At 37.5% G+C, this 21365-nt stretch overlaps 2 protein-coding genes across 2 annotated transcripts in view; one reads left to right on the top strand and one right to left on the bottom strand.

Annotated features, from left to right (window-relative positions):
- Positions 1–8923, bottom strand: part of LOC137284063 (microsomal triglyceride transfer protein large subunit-like) — a 41186-nt gene extending 32263 nt beyond the window's left edge. Inside the window, exons 1-8 of the mRNA XM_067815723.1 lie at positions 8536–8923; positions 4768–4952; positions 3244–3453; positions 2552–2671; positions 2169–2308; positions 1478–1566; positions 747–823; positions 241–401 (exon numbers count right to left, since the gene is read on the bottom strand). Coding sequence (XP_067671824.1) covers positions 241–401; positions 747–823; positions 1478–1566; positions 2169–2308; positions 2552–2671; positions 3244–3453; positions 4768–4952; positions 8536–8632 — 1079 coding nt within the window. The 5' untranslated portion in view covers positions 8633–8923. The remainder of the gene's footprint in view (positions 1–240; positions 402–746; positions 824–1477; positions 1567–2168; positions 2309–2551; positions 2672–3243; positions 3454–4767; positions 4953–8535) is intronic.
- A 156-nt stretch (positions 8924–9079) lies between these two features.
- On the top strand, positions 9080–21360 carry LOC137284074 (tRNA methyltransferase 10 homolog A-like). Its single transcript, XM_067815744.1, has 7 exons — positions 9080–9380; positions 15039–15204; positions 16532–16603; positions 16968–17039; positions 17642–17788; positions 19153–19258; positions 20095–21360. The coding sequence occupies exons 1-7, from the start codon at positions 9193–9195 to the stop codon at positions 20304–20306; spliced, it is 963 nt and encodes a 320-aa protein (XP_067671845.1). The 5' UTR covers positions 9080–9192; the 3' UTR covers positions 20307–21360.
- Positions 21361–21365: the final 5 nt, after the last annotated feature.

Below are 21365 nucleotides of genomic sequence, written 5' to 3'. Positions count from 1 at the left end.
AGCCATACACTGCAGAGACTAAGGACTGGAACCAGCAACTGTATGCTTCAAAGAAGTAATGAACATATTTTTGACTAAAAACCCTAAAATGCAATGTGGATCTTTAACAATGAATGAATGAATGAATGAATGAATGAATGAATGAATGAATGAATGAATGAATGAATGAATGAATGAATGAATGAATGAATGACCCAAAACAAAACATCTCCATCTATGCATTAAGAGATAAGTACTCACACAGTGTAATAAGAGTCTGGGCTGGTCAAGACTTCAGCTATCGTTTGCTTCCCAGCATTGCGGAAACTCTTCAACATCTTCATAAATGCTTTAGCAGATGCAACAGTTGACACTTTGTCTGCCACCAGATCTTCGTGCACCTTGCTTAATATCTTTGTTGGCTGAAGTAAAGGGTAATGATACAGCTTTTGTAAATGGTTTTCAAAATTCAAGCAAACAACATAAATTAGGATCACTTATAGTAGCCATGTAATTAAAGCACACAAAGCAAATCAGTAGCCATGTAATTAAAGCACACAAAGCAAATCTATGAACCACAGTATTACAGAATTACAAATTTTCATTCATATTTTATGAGATTTTCAAGTATTAACACAGACAGGAGTTCTTTGGAGTTTTTTACATGAATATACAATAAGACTGATATGTCAAAAATAACTTTGTATGTTCAGTGAAGAATTTCTTTTTAAAGAATATTACATGTAATGTTTCAGTGCCATACTTACAGATTCACAGTTTTCTATACATTGAGTGATTTCAGACTCAGTTGGTAGCAATGACAATCTAAAGTTCTTCCCTACTTCTGAAAGAAATTAGAGACAAAAGCAAAATAAATATCAATTAGGTTTGAATGGTTACTATAATGCATCAATAGTTTTTACCTTCTCTCAAACATCCATATACAAAATCTAAGAAAATCAATCTAAACAAGGACAGAATAGTTATGCTTCCTGTTGTACAGATGCATTAACTACATGCAAAAGAGATTATTTATTTTTGATGCTTGTTAGAAACTGGCTCATGGCTTTATGGGTTTGCATTATCGTAGTATTTCACTTTAAAAGGCACATAAATGGTTAAATGTTCAACATTATGAGCTCTTGGTTACAAGCCGAACATTTCAGATTTGTGTATCTATGGCTTTGTGCATGTGCATGAACCTTTGTATGATATATTTTTATAAGCATATCAAAACATACATAGAGTTCTCTCCTAAAGAAGAAAACAAGCAACTCTTTGGGGACCAACAACATATAATTGTTTCATCATGCCTAGCTGACAATTTACAGTAAAACCTGACAATAAATTGTATTCCAGGAGAATAATATACATTTTCCACACATCCTACCATATTGACTTCCTGTCTCTAATCAGCTTTCAGGTTTGAACAGAAATGACAACATTCCTTTCAGACTGTCTCCTTTGTAAAACTCAGCAGTTCTGAGGCAAACATTACCTTTTTCTAACATGGGTATGCCTGAATCAATATCAGCAGCTGACACAGATTCACTGGATGGTGAAGCACCTTGGAATGTTAATTTTTGGCTGAAAAAAGGTACAGACCAATTTTATAACTATGATGATATGGTGTACTTTACAGAAAGGATGCTTAAGTCACTCTGCTCATAGACCATGAGATTCTTTTAAACTGCTTTTACAGACTTATGCTTACCGCTGGATATGTCTTCGTACAATCATGAAAACTTGATATATTTTCCTGGGATAACCCATGTTGAAATTAACAAGATTGAGAATCAACTTTAAAGGACTGGGGGTTTGGGTAGGGGAATAGAGATTTAACAGGAAGTTCTTGGGCCTATCAGCATTTTTAGCATTCAGTAGTAAAAAGGATTAAATAACATTTCTTTTATCATGTTGAGGATTTTGATTTTCTATTTGAAATTTATTTCTTTAATATGATTTATACATTTTGAAGCACAGTTCGTATTTTTCAGATTTATCTTCTTGACATTTATGACATTTTGATTTTGGAGCACAAATGTTTTCTGCATATTGGTATTGTCTTTATTGTGATGTTTTGAATTCTAAAAGTTAAAATACTACTTTGAAATGTCCAGACCTAAATACAGAAGTTCAATGACAGCATGGAAAATAAGGATCTCAATGTTTTTCATTGTTTTTCATACCTGACAGTGGCGCCACCATTCATGGAGGACCTCATGTTGAGATGACTGGACACAGCATTCACTCCACTTATCGACTTTATTATTCCATTTTCAAATTCATAATCTAGAGTTGTTTTGCTGGCAACAGTCACACCAAGAATCTGCAATAAAAGTCATTTCACTGACCTGTTTCAAAACACATTCAGACTTAAAACACATTCAGACTTACAGTCACACAGATTGAACTGCGAGATATATCTGTCTTATGAGACCAAAAAGAATCAAGAAACTGCAGAAGCAAGTGTAGCCAGAAATCATTAAAATGGAGATAACTGTACAGAGTAATAAGGATTTCCTGAACTGTATGTTCATCTACTTTATTGGTATGTAATTTATGCACCTACTTTATTGGGGCTTGAGAACTCTCCAGCAATCTCGAGATTACTGCATTCCTTCTTGGTCTTGGTGATCTGAGTGGGTGAGGTCTGCGTGTAGAGGACCAGGCACTCTCCGGACACATCTATCTGTAATAACGTTGATAACAGTATGACTACAACAGAATTATTACAGTCTTGTAACAGAGTAAGATTACAGTAAGGTTAGATAACATTTATATCATGGTTTTAACACTGTAAGGTTGAAACAGACTTATTGTACAGTTATGTAAAATAACCATCAGGTTCTAAAAGATATGTAATCAAGTCATAACAAAGCTATAACAGTGTGATTACATCAGTCTTATAATCACAATAATATGCTTAGAACAGTGTAAGGTTACACCAAAGTTAAAATGCAGACAGAATGGACAAATGGTAAAAACAAAGTCACAGCATAGGGTTGCATTATGACTAATTATGTTGCAGGGTTAATGGGATGCAGCAGCCTGTCGAGATATGAAGCAAAGAAACTATTAACACCTTAAATCAGAAATCATGAAACACTCAGATTGTTCAGTGGAATGTGTTCCAACTCATGCACTATTATGCCTATAGCCACTAAATACTGAACTAAATGCCTCCCAAAGAAGGTAGATTACACACATTAACACTGCATGAACATTCTATCCCCCTACTGACTGCTGACACATCACACCTACCTCTGATCTGTCCCCAGGCTGTTCCTGCACTTGGAAGAGGGAGATGATGCCCTTCTTGACGTTGCTGCAGAATGTCGACTCTGTCTCAGGGACGAACAGCCTTCCCATGCTGTCCTTGTTCAACTCAAAGTACACAGGGTACTTGAGCAAGGTGCCCAAGGTCCTCTCCTGGTTCTCCCTGGATGCACTCAGGACTGTGGCAGTGTTAAGCTGGAACACCGCATACATGATATAACATGTCTAAATACCATACTGATGATTTAATATTCCAGATACATTTGCTTGTGTGATGATTTAATATTCCAGATACATTTGCTTGTGTGATAAAGTGTGACCAGTTAGTACTGTTCATTTGTTTAATGCCACATTCATCAATAAACCAGCTACGTGGTGGCATTCAGTGAATAATCAAGTCTGGACGAGATAATCCGTCTGCACCATGAGCATCCATCTACACAAGTGGGATACTATGACCTGTATCAACCAAGTCAGTGAGTCTGACCACTCGATCCTGTTAGGTGCTTCTTATGACAAGCACTATTTGTGGAACACCCATTCTAACCCAGGTCTTCATGGGTTTATGTTACAAACTTAAATATAGGGTCAAGATTATCACTTCAATAAGTCCACATCATCACACAGACACCCACATTTCCCTCCACCCCAAAGAATCATTAACATTAAATAACAAGCCTTGGAAGTTATCTGATTAACACAGTTTTCTGGTCAATGTTTTTATCTGCATATATATTTATCTATTTTATCTACATTTCAATTTGAACCAATGTGTTATGGTGTCTCAATAACCTATACAGGTTGTATGCTTACTTCTTTAACCCACAATATTTTATATCATGCAATATGTTTTATCATGCCATTTAATGCTATGTAACTGTATGACCAAGTGACACAGAAATAAAATATTTTTCTTCTTTCTTTCTTCTTCTTCTGTAAATAAGGAAGACATAAGGAGAGGAACAGTAACAGGATATTTGTTATTTGTAGTAAGCATTCCAGTGCGTATCTGATGTGATAATTTCTGCAGAATCTTTAAACCAGGTAATGACATCACTTAAAAAAGAAGCCTTCTCAGTCTCAACAATGTGAAGGCTCCTGTAAATACAATGAGGTACAGTCAGGTTTTTTGTCCTGTCTTTGATTTCATACCTGTCACTAAAATTCTTCAGGACTAGATTGTAATAGGAAATGTGTCAATATTTTGGGTTATTACAATGAAATAACTCTTCCATCCTGCAAACAAAAAGATTGGGAGTTTCACTAAAGACAGAAGTTTTCTTGGTCACTGCTCCAGGACATAGGCCATTTTGATAGATGTACACATACATGATTTTCATAATTCACAAACGCCTATTTAAAACATACTTATAAAATGTAAACCAAACAATACTCTCTGAGATATTTTTTCAGATACATAAAAAAAGAAGACATGCTGCAAAGTACTACATCCAATACCTGTCCCTTATCTATACCTGCAATACTAAACATGCTGAGTATGTAACCCACCTTCAACTTGAACAGCTGTGACTCATCCTCCTGTATCAGGGGTGTGATGTCCAGGCCGAGGGAGAGATGTACTCCAGTGTCCCTCTGAGCCTTGGTCGCCTTGCGACTGTCCAGGTCGTTAAACAACACTGATGTGCTGTACGAATACTTGTATGTCTTTCCAGTCTCATACTTCAGGGCAGAAACTGAATAGAAAAATAGTGAAAATCTACTCTGACAATCTGAATATGGGCATAATATAAAAATAATTCTGAAAAAACTTTACACCACACTTTAAGTACATTTAAACCCCTGTTGCAGTGAACACGTACAGCCAGAAAAACATGTTACGAATTATTTTAGTTCTGTTAAAATGAAAGTGGGCTATATTTTGTATTATTGTATGAATTTCTATGATTGCAGCAGACCTGTTCCTGTGCCTTTTGTATGAATGTTTGTGTTTGCAGTCAACCACTAAGGTCTCCCCATGTTAATGACATTATCAATGCATGTATTACCATGGTAACATTAAGTTGTGTCTATTTAGGCTGAAATGGAGTCCTAAGGTTCGGGCTTGGTCCATCAAGGTCTGTGATCATCTAAAAAACACCTTGTATATGAGTTTACATTTGTGTTTCAGAATAAAGCGTATATGTTTAATTTCTTTTGGTCTGAATCAGCCAGGATCAAACCACTTACTTTCCATTGTCAGGATAGATGCCGTGTCCACTAGACTACAAAGCACATCCTTAAAACATGGATATGATTGATGAAGTGTTTATTCAATTCTTCATGTAATGAAGTTGAAGAACAAAGATAGTTGATAAATTTCACTTCAGTCATTAATTAATCAGTAATTTACAAATGGTTGCCCATATTCCATTAAGTGACTCCCCTGAACCACCATTTGTCAGTTTGTTATAAACATAGGTGCTGTAAGAGGATGATATTAGTTAAGCCCCAAATCTGCAAGAAATGATGGCAGTATTCCCATACTGAAATATAACATTCTCATATTCTTATAATAACCAGACTACTAGTAGCTAATCACACAGCCTTGACAGCTGATTATTCATGTCACTGATGACAGGAACAAGAAAGAGGGAAATGTGTTTCAAATTATTGAATACTCTAAATCTTTAAACACTGCTGAGAAAAAAGAATTTTTTGTTTTTCATTGGGAATTTAGTTAATATTCTTAGTGACATACCTCACAAATATATATTTGAAATCATTCAAGCAGGCTCATCCTGTCTCAAGCGCGATTAGCTGACAATCAAAATGTGATAAAATCATCCTATTGGCATGTACACATACACCATGACACATGACAAGTACACAGATACACCTTGTCCCCTGTGGTGGATGGCCCTTGTCTTTACACACACTTATCTATAAGATGGAGCAAAGTTTACACATTGTTTCAACAAGGGCATTGTGTGAGCATGTCATCATTGTCCAAGTTCTCCTACAAAGTTGTAAGGCTGCTTCTAACTGAATGAATACCTTTATGACAAATGATCACTTCTAGTACATTACAAATATGGTTGTGTAACAAAACAGTTGGTACCATACCTGCGAGGAACGCCACAAGGAGGAAGCAAATGCCACTTCGACAATACATAGTCTCTTCTTGAATTTATTGCAAAGCTTACATCCACAAACAACCCCACAACCTCCAACTCATAATACATAAAATGTTTGTGGCGGTTTGTTAATCATTTTATCCTGGTGTTATCAGATTCCTATATCTAACGTGGTGACAAGCCAGTGGACAGCGTATTGCATAGTTACACGTGTGATACGCCTCCATTGTGTTGTAGGCCTTGGTCGTAACCAATGATATGGCTGATAATGACTTTGACCATGATGACATTTACTCTCTGGTCCAAGTGCAGAGGTTATCTGCAATCTAACAGTGCACCTGAGTCACTAATGATGAATAATATCAAAATTTGTACTTCCTTTAAATTTTTACTGAAAACAATAATACTGGTATATAAATATTAATGCACTTGAAGGAGCCATTTTGTCGCATATTAACTAGCTGTGAACAATTCTTACACATACACTTAATATATGTCACTTAAATTATCCACTTCAATTTATGTTTAATGTTACTGTTATGTGAACCACACAGAATGTAGTAAAAGTAAACACATACTGTCAGGTGCTAATGGAAAAGACTAAATAACTAGACAAAAATCAATTTCTTTTAAAGGATTAATAGATACTAAATGACAATATAACATGACCTTTCAAATACAAAACTACAAAATCATGATATATCCAATGAAACCATTTTGTCACACAAAAAACAAAATTCTGTTAAGTGCAAATAGCTCACATTTCAAAACAACTATCTGTAACAGGTAAACAAGGTAAGTTTCCTATAGTTGCATTTAGAGGAGCGTTATTACATTTAACCAAATCATTTGAGATGCTTGTGGACTTTTGACATTCATGGCTGTCATCACATTTCATTGACTCAAAACACAGCTGACAAAACATTCACAACACTCCTGATAGGTCAGATTCAGTGTGGGAAAAAAATACATTTCCCATATTAAAAGAGAACTGAATAAACTAATATATTTATCTTACAGGCATATTCATTTGGTGATTTATATCAATGTATTGATTTAGGACTCTTTAAGTGATTTTCTAGGTTTAACCTTAACAAGAATGTATAATTATTTAGAAGCCTTTGAAGTTCAAAATCAGTACTGGACGTTAAAACTGATGTATTTTTCTCCTCTATGTAGTCATTAACACTTTACAAGAATATATTGTTTTACTACAGTTTAAGTACATGTAATATGTTTTGTTAACCTTTGAAAGAAGATATCAATTTAGTACCTTTTCAAGTAACCTCGATAGTGCTTAACCTTAAGAATATATTGATTCAGTACTTATTCAAACTTAATAGATTATGTTTAACACTCACAGATAATTACTCTGTATAGGTTGGGGAAGAGCAATTTTATAACCCCAAAAGACACCATATCTCAATGTGTGACTTGCCACAAGTCTTAATGCATGGTCTTCAAAAGTTTGGTTTGGTTTAGCATGTTTAGCAACATCAGCTAATAAAATCAGTTATAAATTTTTGTAAGAGCCCATTTTGAGCTAGAATACTGAAAAGGTTTTAATGCAGACAGAAAACAAAGCAGAATTCATTTCAAAGATTTTTGTGCTTACATTGAAATATTTTCATTAGCAACAGACATTGAACCCACCAGTTTTTTCAGACTCAGTGTACATGATTGTGAATATTTTTGGTTTCTGAATAGTATCGTAGGTCCATGACAATACAGGATGTTCCATTATCTGTTTTGTTTTAAGTGCATGCATACTTCAGATACTGACATAGAACACTGTATGAAAGAATTAGTTGCTATTTTTTCTGACAGTGTCTCTGCATCAGCAGCTGTTAAGCAGGAAACCTTATATCATTTTTGGTAGGAAATACTTCAGATCCTATTGGTATGATATGAATTATCCATTAAACGTCAGTTCATTATGTTTGGTGTCAGTGATGCTGCTACATCAGAATCGCACCAAATGATTTTACGTAAGGGAAGCATGATTACTTCAACTGAAACTGATGAAATTTCAACAAGTTTCGCTGGCCACGTCAGCGAGGCACACAAAAGCATGGTTTTCTTCCTGAACATTCACAGAAACATGATACGGTATTCATCTCCTAGGACACATGCATTACATCAACTGATGCCAGATAACGGTGCTGTTCAGTATTCGCCGTTTAAAACTTTCGTCAAAACTTACTTTGTATGATGGTAAATATAACAAGAAGCAGAGCCGGCGAGAGGCACAGCCGTGGCCGGTTCATGATGCTGAGGAAAGGTCGCCAAGTTGTACGCATAGTAACTCCTCTCTGAGACTCGGGACCCACGGCCTCTGTGGACAAAGTCCAGCTATTCAATGATATCTAGCTAGCCCTTTGTCTCTGATTGCGGTATGGTTTGGTTATGGGTAATTATGCACTATGGCGTAACGAGGGTCCAGCTGATGACCCGATTGTTTAGGCTCCATCTGTAATCACTTCCTTGATTTCGAGTTCCTGTGCTTCAGAAACTCCCGTCGATTCTCTGCATACACATTAGATCTTATAAGAATTAAACTCTCCCTCCCATATGTTTATAAGTTCACTTTTGATTATTGTTTTTTTAGCAGACATTTATTTTCTCAACCATATATTACGTAACTTACTGGTCTGAATGGGAATTAAAATCGTGGAATAACAGTTATTGTTGCAATCAGTGTTATACTCTAAAACTTTTGGCAATAGCAGACGACGCCAGTCGATCTCACGAGAATACACGGGATGCAAGATGTCTGCGTCCATGGTGCGTGTGGACGTTGTTGATGCTGTGTTTTCGGAACGTTTTGTGACCATATTAATGTAATTAGTATCATGCCATCATGAGTGAAACCGACAAGCATGACGTTGAGGGTGTGGTGAAAGAGAGAGTGGATTGTTCCACCTCCGAAGATGAACGTGAAAGCCCATATTGTTCAGATGAAGATGAGAAAATGAAGGGATTATCAAAGAGGGCGAGGAAACGTCTACTACGACAGAAACGATGGGAGGAAATGAAAATGTTGAAAAGGTTTCATATTGATGTGTTATTTTGTCACCTGACACAGACAAATATGCGAAGATAGGTTCCATTATGTCCATTTTATTAATTGTAAACATATTTTAACAAATGAAACGTAAACGATGACTAAACACGACTGCTGTAAGTGACTGATGAAATATGGCGTAATGAAGAAATGTTTAGATCTGTGTGGGTAGTTAACTTCAGGAACAGCCATCAATACTCATTTAAAAGGGCACTTCTCTAGAACACTAACCATGACCAGTTTGTGCTTTTGTTACTATGGTTACTAGGTGGTGGATAGCCAAGTGGTTCCAGCCTCCCCTCGTCCCACCGACGATCTGAGTTTGATTACCCAAATGCGTACAGTGTGTGAAGTCCATTTCTGGGGTCACTTGTCCATTGCTGGAATATTGCTATAAGCAGCATGAAACAAAACCGTCTCACTTTCAGCAGAGACCATGTACTGATATATGATCTCTTTTTTCCATATATCGGTATATCATGTATATGGTCTCTGCTTTCTGACATGCCAACCACTCTGATTTTGGAGGAGTTACTCTGATTTTCAAATACAAAATCAACTCTCTAATTTGTCTGTAAAAAACTCTGATTTTTAAAAAATACAAATATGTTTATAAATTTAGAATGTTTGAAATAATTTTTGTAAATAGCAATTTGAATATGTTCATTTGGGTTAAGTATTATCTGGTTAAAGGGGCACTGATGCGGAGCATTTTCCGTGGACTGGTGTAAACTTTTGTTATTGTTTTTCTCCCGTGAGTACCCGGATGATATCCCAGAATTCGTGACTGGTTCGTGACCTCTGCTGCGCAGTCCGTAAGCGCAATTGATAGTTTAATTATAGACAGATCAACTGAAGTGAAGTCAATTGTACTTCATTACAAATGTATTAGGAAAACAAATGAAACACTTTGAAGGTTAATCATCTGCCAGTGGTAGAAATGGTAAAAAACTATTAGGACGGAAAAATAACGAAGCCAATGTACGTCTCTATATTTTGTCTCATAACCCTAATTAGTTTATTGTCATATTTGTATGATTCTGAAAATTAACAAAAGAACACACGATTTGCTTATACTCATAGTAAATTTCTAACATAACAGCAACATTTATACATTGTATAGATTGCCAATGTGGATCCTATTTCACATACATACGCGATCTAGTGTGTGTTTTCTGTCATACAGATTCTGCTGAATGAATGCTACAACAAATAAATTAAAACAAAATGCAAACAATGAACGTAAAACAGACTAATTTTATAGCAACAGTGTCAGGCTACTACCTTGTTCAGGAATGTATCCATCAATATCCACGTAAAAGAAATCGTATTCCATTCATCTGCAGCTGGTAAATAATCCTGCTCTGTGTCGCGTGTCTTACAACTGTCTCATTTGCGAAAAAGTAACACATCGTTTCACGTCTTTCGTTGGTGAAAACTAGATAAACCTCTCATTGGTCTCCCAAGATAGCACACCTGGCAACTAATTGTATGATGTCCACTATTCTAAGTAATTTAGTTGACCAATATTGAGCAATCAATCAATCAACGCAAGGGTGGTTAATTCTTTGAAGGGAGGATGTTGTTTTTGCACTCACACTTTACGACAGGGTGTAGTCATCTACACACACTGCCTTTTGACAAATCCGCTAGAAGAACAAAAGTAATTAATCAATCAGTGTGTTATCGGTTAATCCTTTGATCGATGTTTGTTTTTGTAACTCAGGTGATAAACCCTCTTGCATCACTTACATGCACATATTACATAACATACAATACATTTGCCATTACAGACCTTAATTTATAATGTTGAGTATTTACTCCAGACAGGAGAAATGCCAAATGGGAACCTTTGTTGAGTAACCGAAGTGGTGTTGCTACTAATTATACCTGTTATAAATTCATGAATTGACCATCAAGAGAATGATGACAAATAACACGTGTAGGTTTACACCATCAAACGCGAGTTACAGCAAGGAAGATGTAATCTCATGCATGCAGCCTGAAAACACTTATGGGCCGAAACTGTTTTGAGGATACCAACGGAATTTCGTTACATAAGGAATACACACAGTCATTTGCTGTGTACTTTGGTAAATAAGTGAAATAAGTTTTTTTACGTAAGACAATTTTCAGATTTCTCTACCAAAGCCAAGGTCATCGTTTTTTTGTTTACGAATTCAAATAAATCAACTGTGTGTTTTATTATCATAAATAATAAACCATTGTAGCTACCATAGCTATCAAAATTTACGTATGCTATTTGCTATCACAGCTCAACCAACACTCAAAACTACCTAAATATAAAGCTTTGCAATCTTCCGTACTGAAACCAATGGGTTGCTACGTGCCTGTAGACATCATATTTTCATGTAACATGATTAAATATAGAGGTTAAAAACACAGAAATAGGATCAAATTGGATCAGTAAGTATACCATCCAAGCATCCGAAAAGAACTACACTGCTGGGATATATGGTTACGATCAGACAAGGAATACCATGGATATTTTTAAACAAATGGCATGTGATGGGCATCTGGCCTCCTGACTGTTTAAGTGAAGAAATTTTGCTAATATGGACAGGAGCCCAGTTCCTTTGTCCGTCACGGTCGAAGGAGTGGGCGCTGACCAATTTGCGGTCTGCTTTCGTAATTAGACCGTTGGCGAGAAGCATTATTCGCTCCGCATCAGTGCCCCTTTAAGTATGCCCAGAAATTACATATTTCCAGTAGACTAAATCTATTTTTGTATGAGAGGTCCTCCAGACCCCCACCGTCAAAGGGGGCCTGATCATACTCTCATGCTCACCCCTAACTCAGGGCTCGAGGACTGCTTTGGGCAAGGCATGACTCCATTTTCATTCGATTCAGAGTTGGCATCTCTGCACTTTTGTTACTGTTTCTACTGTAGGTGTCAGGGTGTTATTCCAGAATTCTTGACCGGTTTTTTACCTCTGTCCCAATGTAAAATTATTATCAGTAGTATGTAATGATATGAAGAACAGGACCCAGCTTATTCATTGCATATCGGGTGTATCCTCACATTGGTCAACAAATATGGAATACATTTTCATCTTGGAATTAACTTGGAAAGGTAGTCATCATTGTTGTACCTTAATCTTTCAGTTAGTTTTATCTATACATAATTTAATTTTCACTAAAGTTAGTAATTGCAAGTACATGGTTATATTTACCTAAGTTCATTTTGAATTGATAACAATGGCAAAATGTGATTGATTTATTTTACAACTTCAAATAAACTAAATGATTGTTTCTACTGGTATATTTTTAATATTATGAAAAAAACCAAACGTAGGGTACCAAATACATCAATGATATCCAAAGCAATCTCAGTTTTCATACTCTCCATGGTTCAGAAATCTGAAAATGTTTCCACAACTGGGATACTGTATCACAGTCAGACTTGAAGTTACAGGGTTATTTCCAGATCTGATTGGTATCCCCCATTCTCTTTATCTGCTTGTTTAGGTAGAAAACAAATAATTACCAGGTGCCCTTTGTTATGCAGTTAAACATTGTCTCAAACCTTATGCCCAGTCTCTTGTCATATTTGGTTGCATTTGCCTGTAAATCGCTTCACATCAGCTGATGCCACCTAGGTGGCAGTGTTAGCCAGCTGGACTGATGCCACAGATCAGTGCCCTTTAAGTTTATTTCTTTAAGCACAGTAACTGTTGTTAAATGGACCCAGCTTTCATTGGCAAAACCTCCATGACAATCAAGATAAATTTATTTGTATATTGTATTCATAGTGGACCATTTGGACCAGTAGGGAGATCAAACATGAAGTGGTGGAATTTGCGAGTGCTGATTACATGTCCAGTTCATGTTGTCTTCACTGGTAGATACTGTCACCTTGTCTTTGTTTTTTCTCTGATCTGAGTAAACAGATCAGTTTGAAGTGTTCATGTAATTATCAGATTGTCACAAAGCCTGAGTGTAATCATAAGGTGATAACATTCAGTGTTGCTTTAGTATGCTGCCATATGTGTAGATAACTCATGGTCTGCCTTTGTTTCTAACTCTGAGTATCATGATCATATGGATCTGGTTACAACTCTTTAGTAACCAAGACCAAACTTAGCTGCCATCACAGTAATAAACAAACTTTAACATGTTTATCATCATGACTTTGTTTATTTCATGAGTGCGATGTTTCGTGTACCGCTGTCAAGCTAAAGTATGTATTGAAACGTCATACTCATAAAATAAAACAAGTTGTTATCCATAAGTGTTAATATTGTCTGTGATCCATAAGTGTTAGTATTGTCTGTGATCCATAAGTGTTAGTATTGTCTGTGATCCATAAATTTTGTTCAGTATTGTCTGTCCCAGGTTCTGAAATTCCACAAAAAGAAGTTAGCTGTCATTTTGTTATGTTCTAAGGCTACATAATTTTATTCCAAAGAAGGAGACATGACAAAATTAGTAGATATGAAATGTGTATCTGATAAACACAACCCAGGACCCCTTCACACGGATCATGATTATATTGGTCTGGTGAAATGCATTTTAGTGAATACCCACTTCAAACAGGTAGGGGTGGTGAGGTAGCCGAGTGGTTAAAGAGTTTGCTTGTTATGCCGAAGGCCCAGGTATGATTCCCCCAATGTGTGAACCCATTTCAGGTATCCCCTGTCATAACATTGCAGGAATATTGCTAATGGCAGCATAAAATCATCCTCACTCACTCACTTCAATCACAAACAATGTAGTGTTTTCTTAGGGGTTGCAATTTGCTGCAGAGCTGACCAGAAATGTATAATTTTGGTTTGAGTCTGTTTTGACCTGATTTGTATCCCTTGGTTTGTCAGTTCTGTACTCGTGCTTGTAGGTTTCACTATAGTCATGACACCTACATCATTCCCTTCCCACAACGACACGTGATATAGAAGGAAGTCTCTAAAGAGTAGTATTAAAACCAACTCGCTCAGTTATGCCACAGAAAACTTTGCTTTGAAAGAGATTTTACTGAAGCTTCACTCAATGGTTGTGTTAGAAAAAGTTGTTACTTTGATTATTCAGTGTTATTTCACACATGACAGTTCACAATTATCTGGTGCAGAAAATTTCACACGTTCATATATGTGACATGAAAGGCTTGTTATAGAATCAGAGCTTGCAGGTACATAAAAAAAAAGCTTTAGAATAAAGAGCTGTGATGGTCCTGGGGTAGATGAGGCCTTCAGCAACCCATGCTTGCCTTAAAAGGCAAGACCATGCTTGTCGTAAGAGGCGACCAACGGGATTGGGTGGTCAGATTCACTGACTTGGTTGGCACATGTCATCGTTTCCCAATTGCGCAGATCGATGCTCATGTTGTTGATCACTGGAATATCTGGTCCAGACTCGATTATTTACAGACCGCCACCATATGGCTGGATTATTGCTGAGTGCGGCGTAAAACCCACTCACTCACTTTAAAATTTAGCCTTAACCCTGTCATTAATGCCTCTTTAACTTACTTCAGCCATCAGCACAGCCTGAATATTACATAATGGTACATAGAATGGGATATGTCATTAATATTAAATAGTTTATTAAACTTTACTCTGTCCTGTTTGTTTTGATACCTGTAAATACAGTGTTTGACTATTTTCTTTAACTATGTTGTGTTTCAGAAAGCAGGAAAAACTGAAGAAGAAGCGCAAATTTGAAGATGCCCGAGAGAGAGGGGAGGATCTGGGACCATCCAGGAAATCCCTGAAGAAGAACTGTATGCAGAACTCACGGTGTAAAGTGAAAGCTGTCATTGACTGCTCCTTCGATGAACACATGACAGAGAAGGTAAGGATTTAGGCAGAAATGTTCATCACACAGTAGAGTGGCAGCACCGGGCGCCAAGATGTCTGAGGTGCAGTGGCTCAGTGTGAAGACACCCGAGGCCTATAACCATGGGTGACATTATACTGATTTGCTGGTGGTATGTGGTCCTGTGCATAGAGCACAGTTCACAAGTCAGATGAAGGAAAGCAGTTTTGAGCTCAGAGTGCTCTTGAATGGGTGACTATGTTTGGCAACTTGACTCAAAAGAGTTTCAAGGACTTCAGTCCTGCCCCACAATGAAGCACATGTGACACATGTGGTCTCATCTTCTTCAAGTTTGTAAAACAATTGTATCTATTCACCCAGCAGAAAATGGGTACCCTGTGGGATAAGTCATGTGACTGTTTACCTTCTAGTGACTCACTGGCAGCTTAGGTTATCCATTGTAATAATAAATAAGATTGTAGCGCTTTGAGCATGTGAAATTCAGTGCATTACAAATGCCCTTATTATCATTATTATTATTTACCCTGATTGTGTTTATTAACACCATAAATTATATGTGGGATTATTATTATTAGTATTATTATAAGTGTTCTTGTATAGCGCACAAATCACACTGCAGGGCAATTTCTCTAGGCGCTAGGTATTTATCCCTCGATCACTGGATGTCAATCTCAACAGCACATCGTATTTCAATCTCAACTCCCTGGGGAGTGTACAACTCTTGCTGCCACTAGGCGCACCAAGTTTATTGTGGCTCTCTCATCCTAACGAGGTACCCATTTGACAGCTGGGTGGACTGGGACACGTAGTCACAGCACTTTGTCCAAGTTTACTGCTCGTTGCTGTACCCGCAACTAGGTGTATGCACATGTTCATGTGGCCACCATCTGGTCATATACCAATGGATTCGTGGGTTCTTTTAAGTGCACAGGATTGTGTACTGTACACTAGGGGTTGTGACAACACTGAAAGAGTCTGCACACAAAGTTGACTCCAAGGTTTTTACTCCCGGTCACAGGTGGGCTCGATCCTGAAACCTCAACCTTGCTGGATCACTAGCCTGGCGCCTTAACAGCTCGCCCACCATGCCATTGCACTTTTTCAGTAAGGTACAGATTGTAGTATACTTGGGAGGAAATTCAGGAGTAAGGTACCAAGTCCCCAGCACCCAAAGTCAGAAATTTGACCCACTCAGCTACCTCATGATGTTTATCAACACCATGCACATGCTCCAATTGTATGTGTTATGATATTGCTGAAAGCATTTGTTATATGGTTAGGCCATACTATATGAAATATTGCACAATCAACTCACCCTGCATGTCATTGTTGTCTTCTGTAGGATGTGAGGCATCTAGTGCAGCAGATACAACATAGCTACTCTGCCAACAGACGAGCGGACAACCCTTTACAGGTACAGTCTGTCAGGATTGTGTCAGCATCAAGGAACTACGTCAATTGATAGTGTTCATGGCGATGTTATGATTTTCAGTTTTATTTGACGGCTTAGTTGTTATTGCTCTCAGGACATAAATAATGCTACAGATTGCGGATAAAAATACTCTCAAATGTGAAAGATCAATGTAGATGTATGCAGATCAACACTCATGTTGCCAGTCACTTGATTATCAGGTCAAGTTTTGAGTTTTGACAGACCCGTGATACCTGGAATACTGAGTGGGGTGTAAAGAACAAAGTCTTCATATGCTTTTAACTTTTGTTAATGTGGCTTGACTAGCACACCCAGAGGTGAAATGTACTTGTGATTCGTGTTCCAGTTCTATGTGTGTGGGATTAATGGCAAGGCACTTCAGAGACTTGATCAGATCGGAGACTATAAAGGATGGGATGTAAGTACACAGGATTCCTGTAACTAGTATGATGTTGTTCCTGGTGCAATCATCCTGATTAGGTGTATTCCATAAAAACAAATAATTTGTACATATTTACATTTTGTATATTACTAAGTATACATGATATGGGTGTAACATGATCAAGGTCATGTTGTTAGGGTGTAATACTCCAGAACACCATGCTACACTTGTGGTAGTCTGCAGGGGAGATAATTTTGTGATCCCTGTCAGATTTCAGAGCAGACTAGGTCTAATATACAAGCATCAAGGAGTTAAATGAGGATGAGACCATGACAACTGCATGTGGTCAGTAGTTAGATGGGTTCCAGTACAGTATTTCCAGATGGTATGTCCATCCTGACAGGATACCAAGTGACGATGCATGCACAAACTGCTCATGCTTTTCGCTACATCTACTTACCATGACTTCAGTGGTCAGATGTTTATGTAAGATTGTAAAGTTTGAGTCTTTCCTCGACTACATTTTCTAGGGGATATATCATTGATCATGCAAAGCTGGGTTTCATGAGAATATTGTGTCACCCAAAAAACTGCATGACATTTGACTAAATTCATCACAAGGTACCTGTGTTTTGCAGGTGTACTTTAAGACCGAGAACTACCTGGACCTATTCCCAAAAGGGAATGTGGTGTACCTGTCCAGTGATTCCCCCAATGTGCTTCAGGAGCTGGAGGATGACAAGGTGTACGTCATCGGGGGACTGGTCGATCACAACCATCACAAGGTGACAAAGTTTGAAAATGATTCCTGTTTGCCTGATTCAATAAAATAGTGAAAACATTTCTGTAGCGAATAGGTCTGTGACTATATAATAATAGAATGGCAATATCATACCCTTGATAACTTAAGATGTAATGTTCAAGGATGTCGCATATTCTGTAGTGAAAGGATTAGGGTTCTAGTCCACCATTTATTTACTCATGAATTCACACTGGTGATATATGATTTAAATGCTCTAGACTCACATACTGGGGACGAACTGTTCATTTGTCTAAAATCATACAGTTCACTGTGCCAAGTTGCTTCCTTATTTAATGACAGAAAGCTAATATCCTTGGTTAGAATCCAAGTTAATCCAGAACATAACTTTCTTCCTCCTCAATAATCTCCAATGTATACATTATGATAAATCTCCACTATACTCTACTCTTGTCCAGATGATTATATTACCTCCCTTGGATGCAGTGGTCGAAATAATGCCAGCCTGGAGGCTGAGCATCTCTTGTTATGTTTTTGCATCAGGCTGGCAGTTTCAAATATCTGCAGGCCCTTGTGGCCTTCAGTAAGTTGTCTGTCAATTTTTTTTAACCAGAATCCTTTCCATATTTTTTTTATTTAAGTCTGAGAACCATCCATGATTCATGTTTCAATAACTCAATAACACAGTTCCACTTCCAAGTATTTCAGCATCTGGTGCAGAGGAATGACAACAGCAGTCTTTACTAGAATACTACTGGTGAAGGTCCCAGGGTAGAATAGGCCTTCAGCAACCCATGCTTGCCATAAAAGGCGACTGTTCTTGTCGTAAGAGGCGACTAACGGGATTGGATGGTCAGACTTGCTGACTTGGTTGGCTCATGTCATCTGTTCCCAATTGCACAGATCGATGCTCATGTTGTTGATCACAGGATTGTTTGGTCCAGACTTGATTATTTACAAACCACTGCCATATAGCTGGAATATTGCTGAGTGCGGTGTAAAACAAAATTCACTCACTCACTTTACTGATTTTGTAGATACGATATTAAACTGTGTACAGTGTAGTGTATTTTGTTTTTATTGGTTTGACGTTAACATAATGGGCCTGCAGATTTCGTTCAGGGCCAGTAGATTTTAAAGCCTGCAGGTGGCAGCAGACTCTGATGGCCAACTGACAAATTAAAGTATTGCAAAGGCTGCTTGGATGGCTTTTTATCCAAACAGGTCTAAGCTGGGAAGTCGAGTGTACCAATCACAACTCACTTTTTCTTCTTAAATTATCTAACTGATTAAACTTTGCAACACAAACCATGCAGATGTACTCTGAAAGAAGTAGGAGTTCTTGCCTTGCACTCCCTCACTCCCTCTCTCCCTCGCTCCTGTTTCCAGGGTTTGTGTCACCAGCTTGCAGTGGACAAGGAGGTCAGTCATGCCCAGCTGCCCATAACAGAATATGTGGACATGAAGACCCGCAAAGTCCTCACCATAAACCATGGTGAGACTCCCATATTTGGACAGATGAAGTATTTTCAAAGCCATATCTATAACTCTATATGAGGGGAGGTGGGGTAGCCAATGGTTAAAGTCTCTGCTCGTAACGTTGATAATCCAGGTTTGATTCCCCACATGGGTACAATTTGACCCACCAGATTCAATTGTTGCAGTGAGTCCAACATGAAATATTGCTTAATGTGGTGTAAATAATAAACAAATAAACATCATTCAAATGTATATAACCTTTTTAAACAGTTTTAGGCATGAGTGACTCATTCACTCAATAGTTGTGTCTCTTGCCTGTGTACAAATCCTTGATACGTGGCATTAAACCTGTATCAGTCACACACACTAATTGGTCAGTCACTCAATGAGTTTGCTATAACACTGCTTTAAACACTATGTTCCAGTTATAAAGGAGTGTGTCTTCTTATCATGGCAGAAGTGAGTGAGTGAGTTTAGTTTTACATCACACTCAGCAGTATTCCAGCTATATGGCAGTGGTCTGTAAATAATCAAGTCTGGACCAGACAATCCAATGATCAACACCATGAGCATCAGTCTGCACAATTGGGAACTGATGACACGTGTCAACCAAGTCAGAGAGTCTGACCACCCGGTCCTGTTCGTCACCTCTAGCAAAGTCGCCTTTTATGGCAAGCATGGGTTGCTGAAGGCCTATTCTACCACGGACCTTCACGGGTCCCTGCCAGAAAGTCTGAAGTAATGCTTGTCAGATATTTCACTTTTGTGAAACCCTTCACGTTACTGACAAATCTAGAAACATTATCAGGGTTATTTAAGGTTAGTGGCAAATGATTCTGGATCTATTTTCAGTATTTGAGATCCTTCTGAGGTACACAGAGACTAAAGACTGGAAGAAGGCATTTTTCCAAGTGCTACCACAGAGGAAAGGGTTGAAAGAAAAAGAAAAGGAAGACTCACAAGATGTGTGTAAGAAAGATCTTTGTGTGAAAGCTGAAACAGTTAACAGTGAAAGTAATTGTGATGTAAATAATAGTAAACAAGTAAACACCAATACAAGCTGATGCTGCCACAGAAACAGACTATGAGCCAACTTTAAGAAATAATGGAACTGCCATTTGTTTTCAATGGGTGGAGATGCAGAGCTGTTTTGGAAAGGCAAACATTGGAGTGCACAACAGTGTTTTATTTTTCAGATATCTCTGAAAATTCACATTTCATTATTTATTATTACTTGCTTGAAATCATTATCAGAATGAGATTCACATTCCTGCTACTAGTTAAGCTGTATAAGTACTTTGCCATGAGCTGTTTTTTTTAGAAGGTTTTCTGATAAAGAAGGTTGTCAGTTTTATGAGTGATTTCAACTAATGAGCATCAACTTGGCTGTCATGTTTTGTCCTCAAGGTCGACCTGATGTGTCATTGTGTCAAACTGGATGATGTCAAGGTGACCTGATGGTAGGCTAAGTTTGACTTTGTTTCATCAGTGCTGATCCTGTTCACCACTGGTTTGTAGGGCTCATCTTATCATTATGCTGTGCCCTGATGACATGCTATCAAATTAGGCCTGGTTGTTAAAGGACAGAACTTTGTCACTATCAAGACGATATTCATATTAGAATGATGCCTGTTTGACAGTATTAGGCTAAGCGAATAAAGTTAAATGTTTCTCAGGCATCGTTGAAACCCTCGTATTTTTGCGTGTAACAATTTTTTATTGCCATTTAAAAGAACAATTTTGTTTTGGCTGCATTTAATTATATATTTGTCCATTTTAAGAATGAGAGTCTGTAAGAACAAGTGCTACTTAATCTGCAACTTACTTACAGGTGGTAAACTTCCCAAGCTGTATTTTGAGAGAGAAAAACAAAGATGTGTTCCTTCTGCATCTCTTTTTTCTATCAAAAATGTTTTTGAAAAAGTTCAATCGCCCTCTTCACTTTTGAAAAATATGTGCACGAGAAACATTTAATTTTTTATGCAGCCTTATATTCAGAGTAAAAATGAAAAAATGTGAATACTTTTAATGTGAATTGTCCTAATTTTTCACAAATTTACTTTGTTACATGTACCTTTGATGGAAGGATGCATTGAATTAAAGCTATGAAAAACAAGACAGCT

The sequence above is a fragment of the Haliotis asinina genome, chromosome 5, assembly GCF_037392515.1.
Source record: "Haliotis asinina isolate JCU_RB_2024 chromosome 5, JCU_Hal_asi_v2, whole genome shotgun sequence".
Classification (NCBI taxonomy): domain Eukaryota; kingdom Metazoa; phylum Mollusca; class Gastropoda; order Lepetellida; family Haliotidae; genus Haliotis; species Haliotis asinina.
The sequence above is the reverse complement of the archived record's forward strand: the minus strand, read 5'-3'. Positions and strand labels throughout refer to the sequence as shown.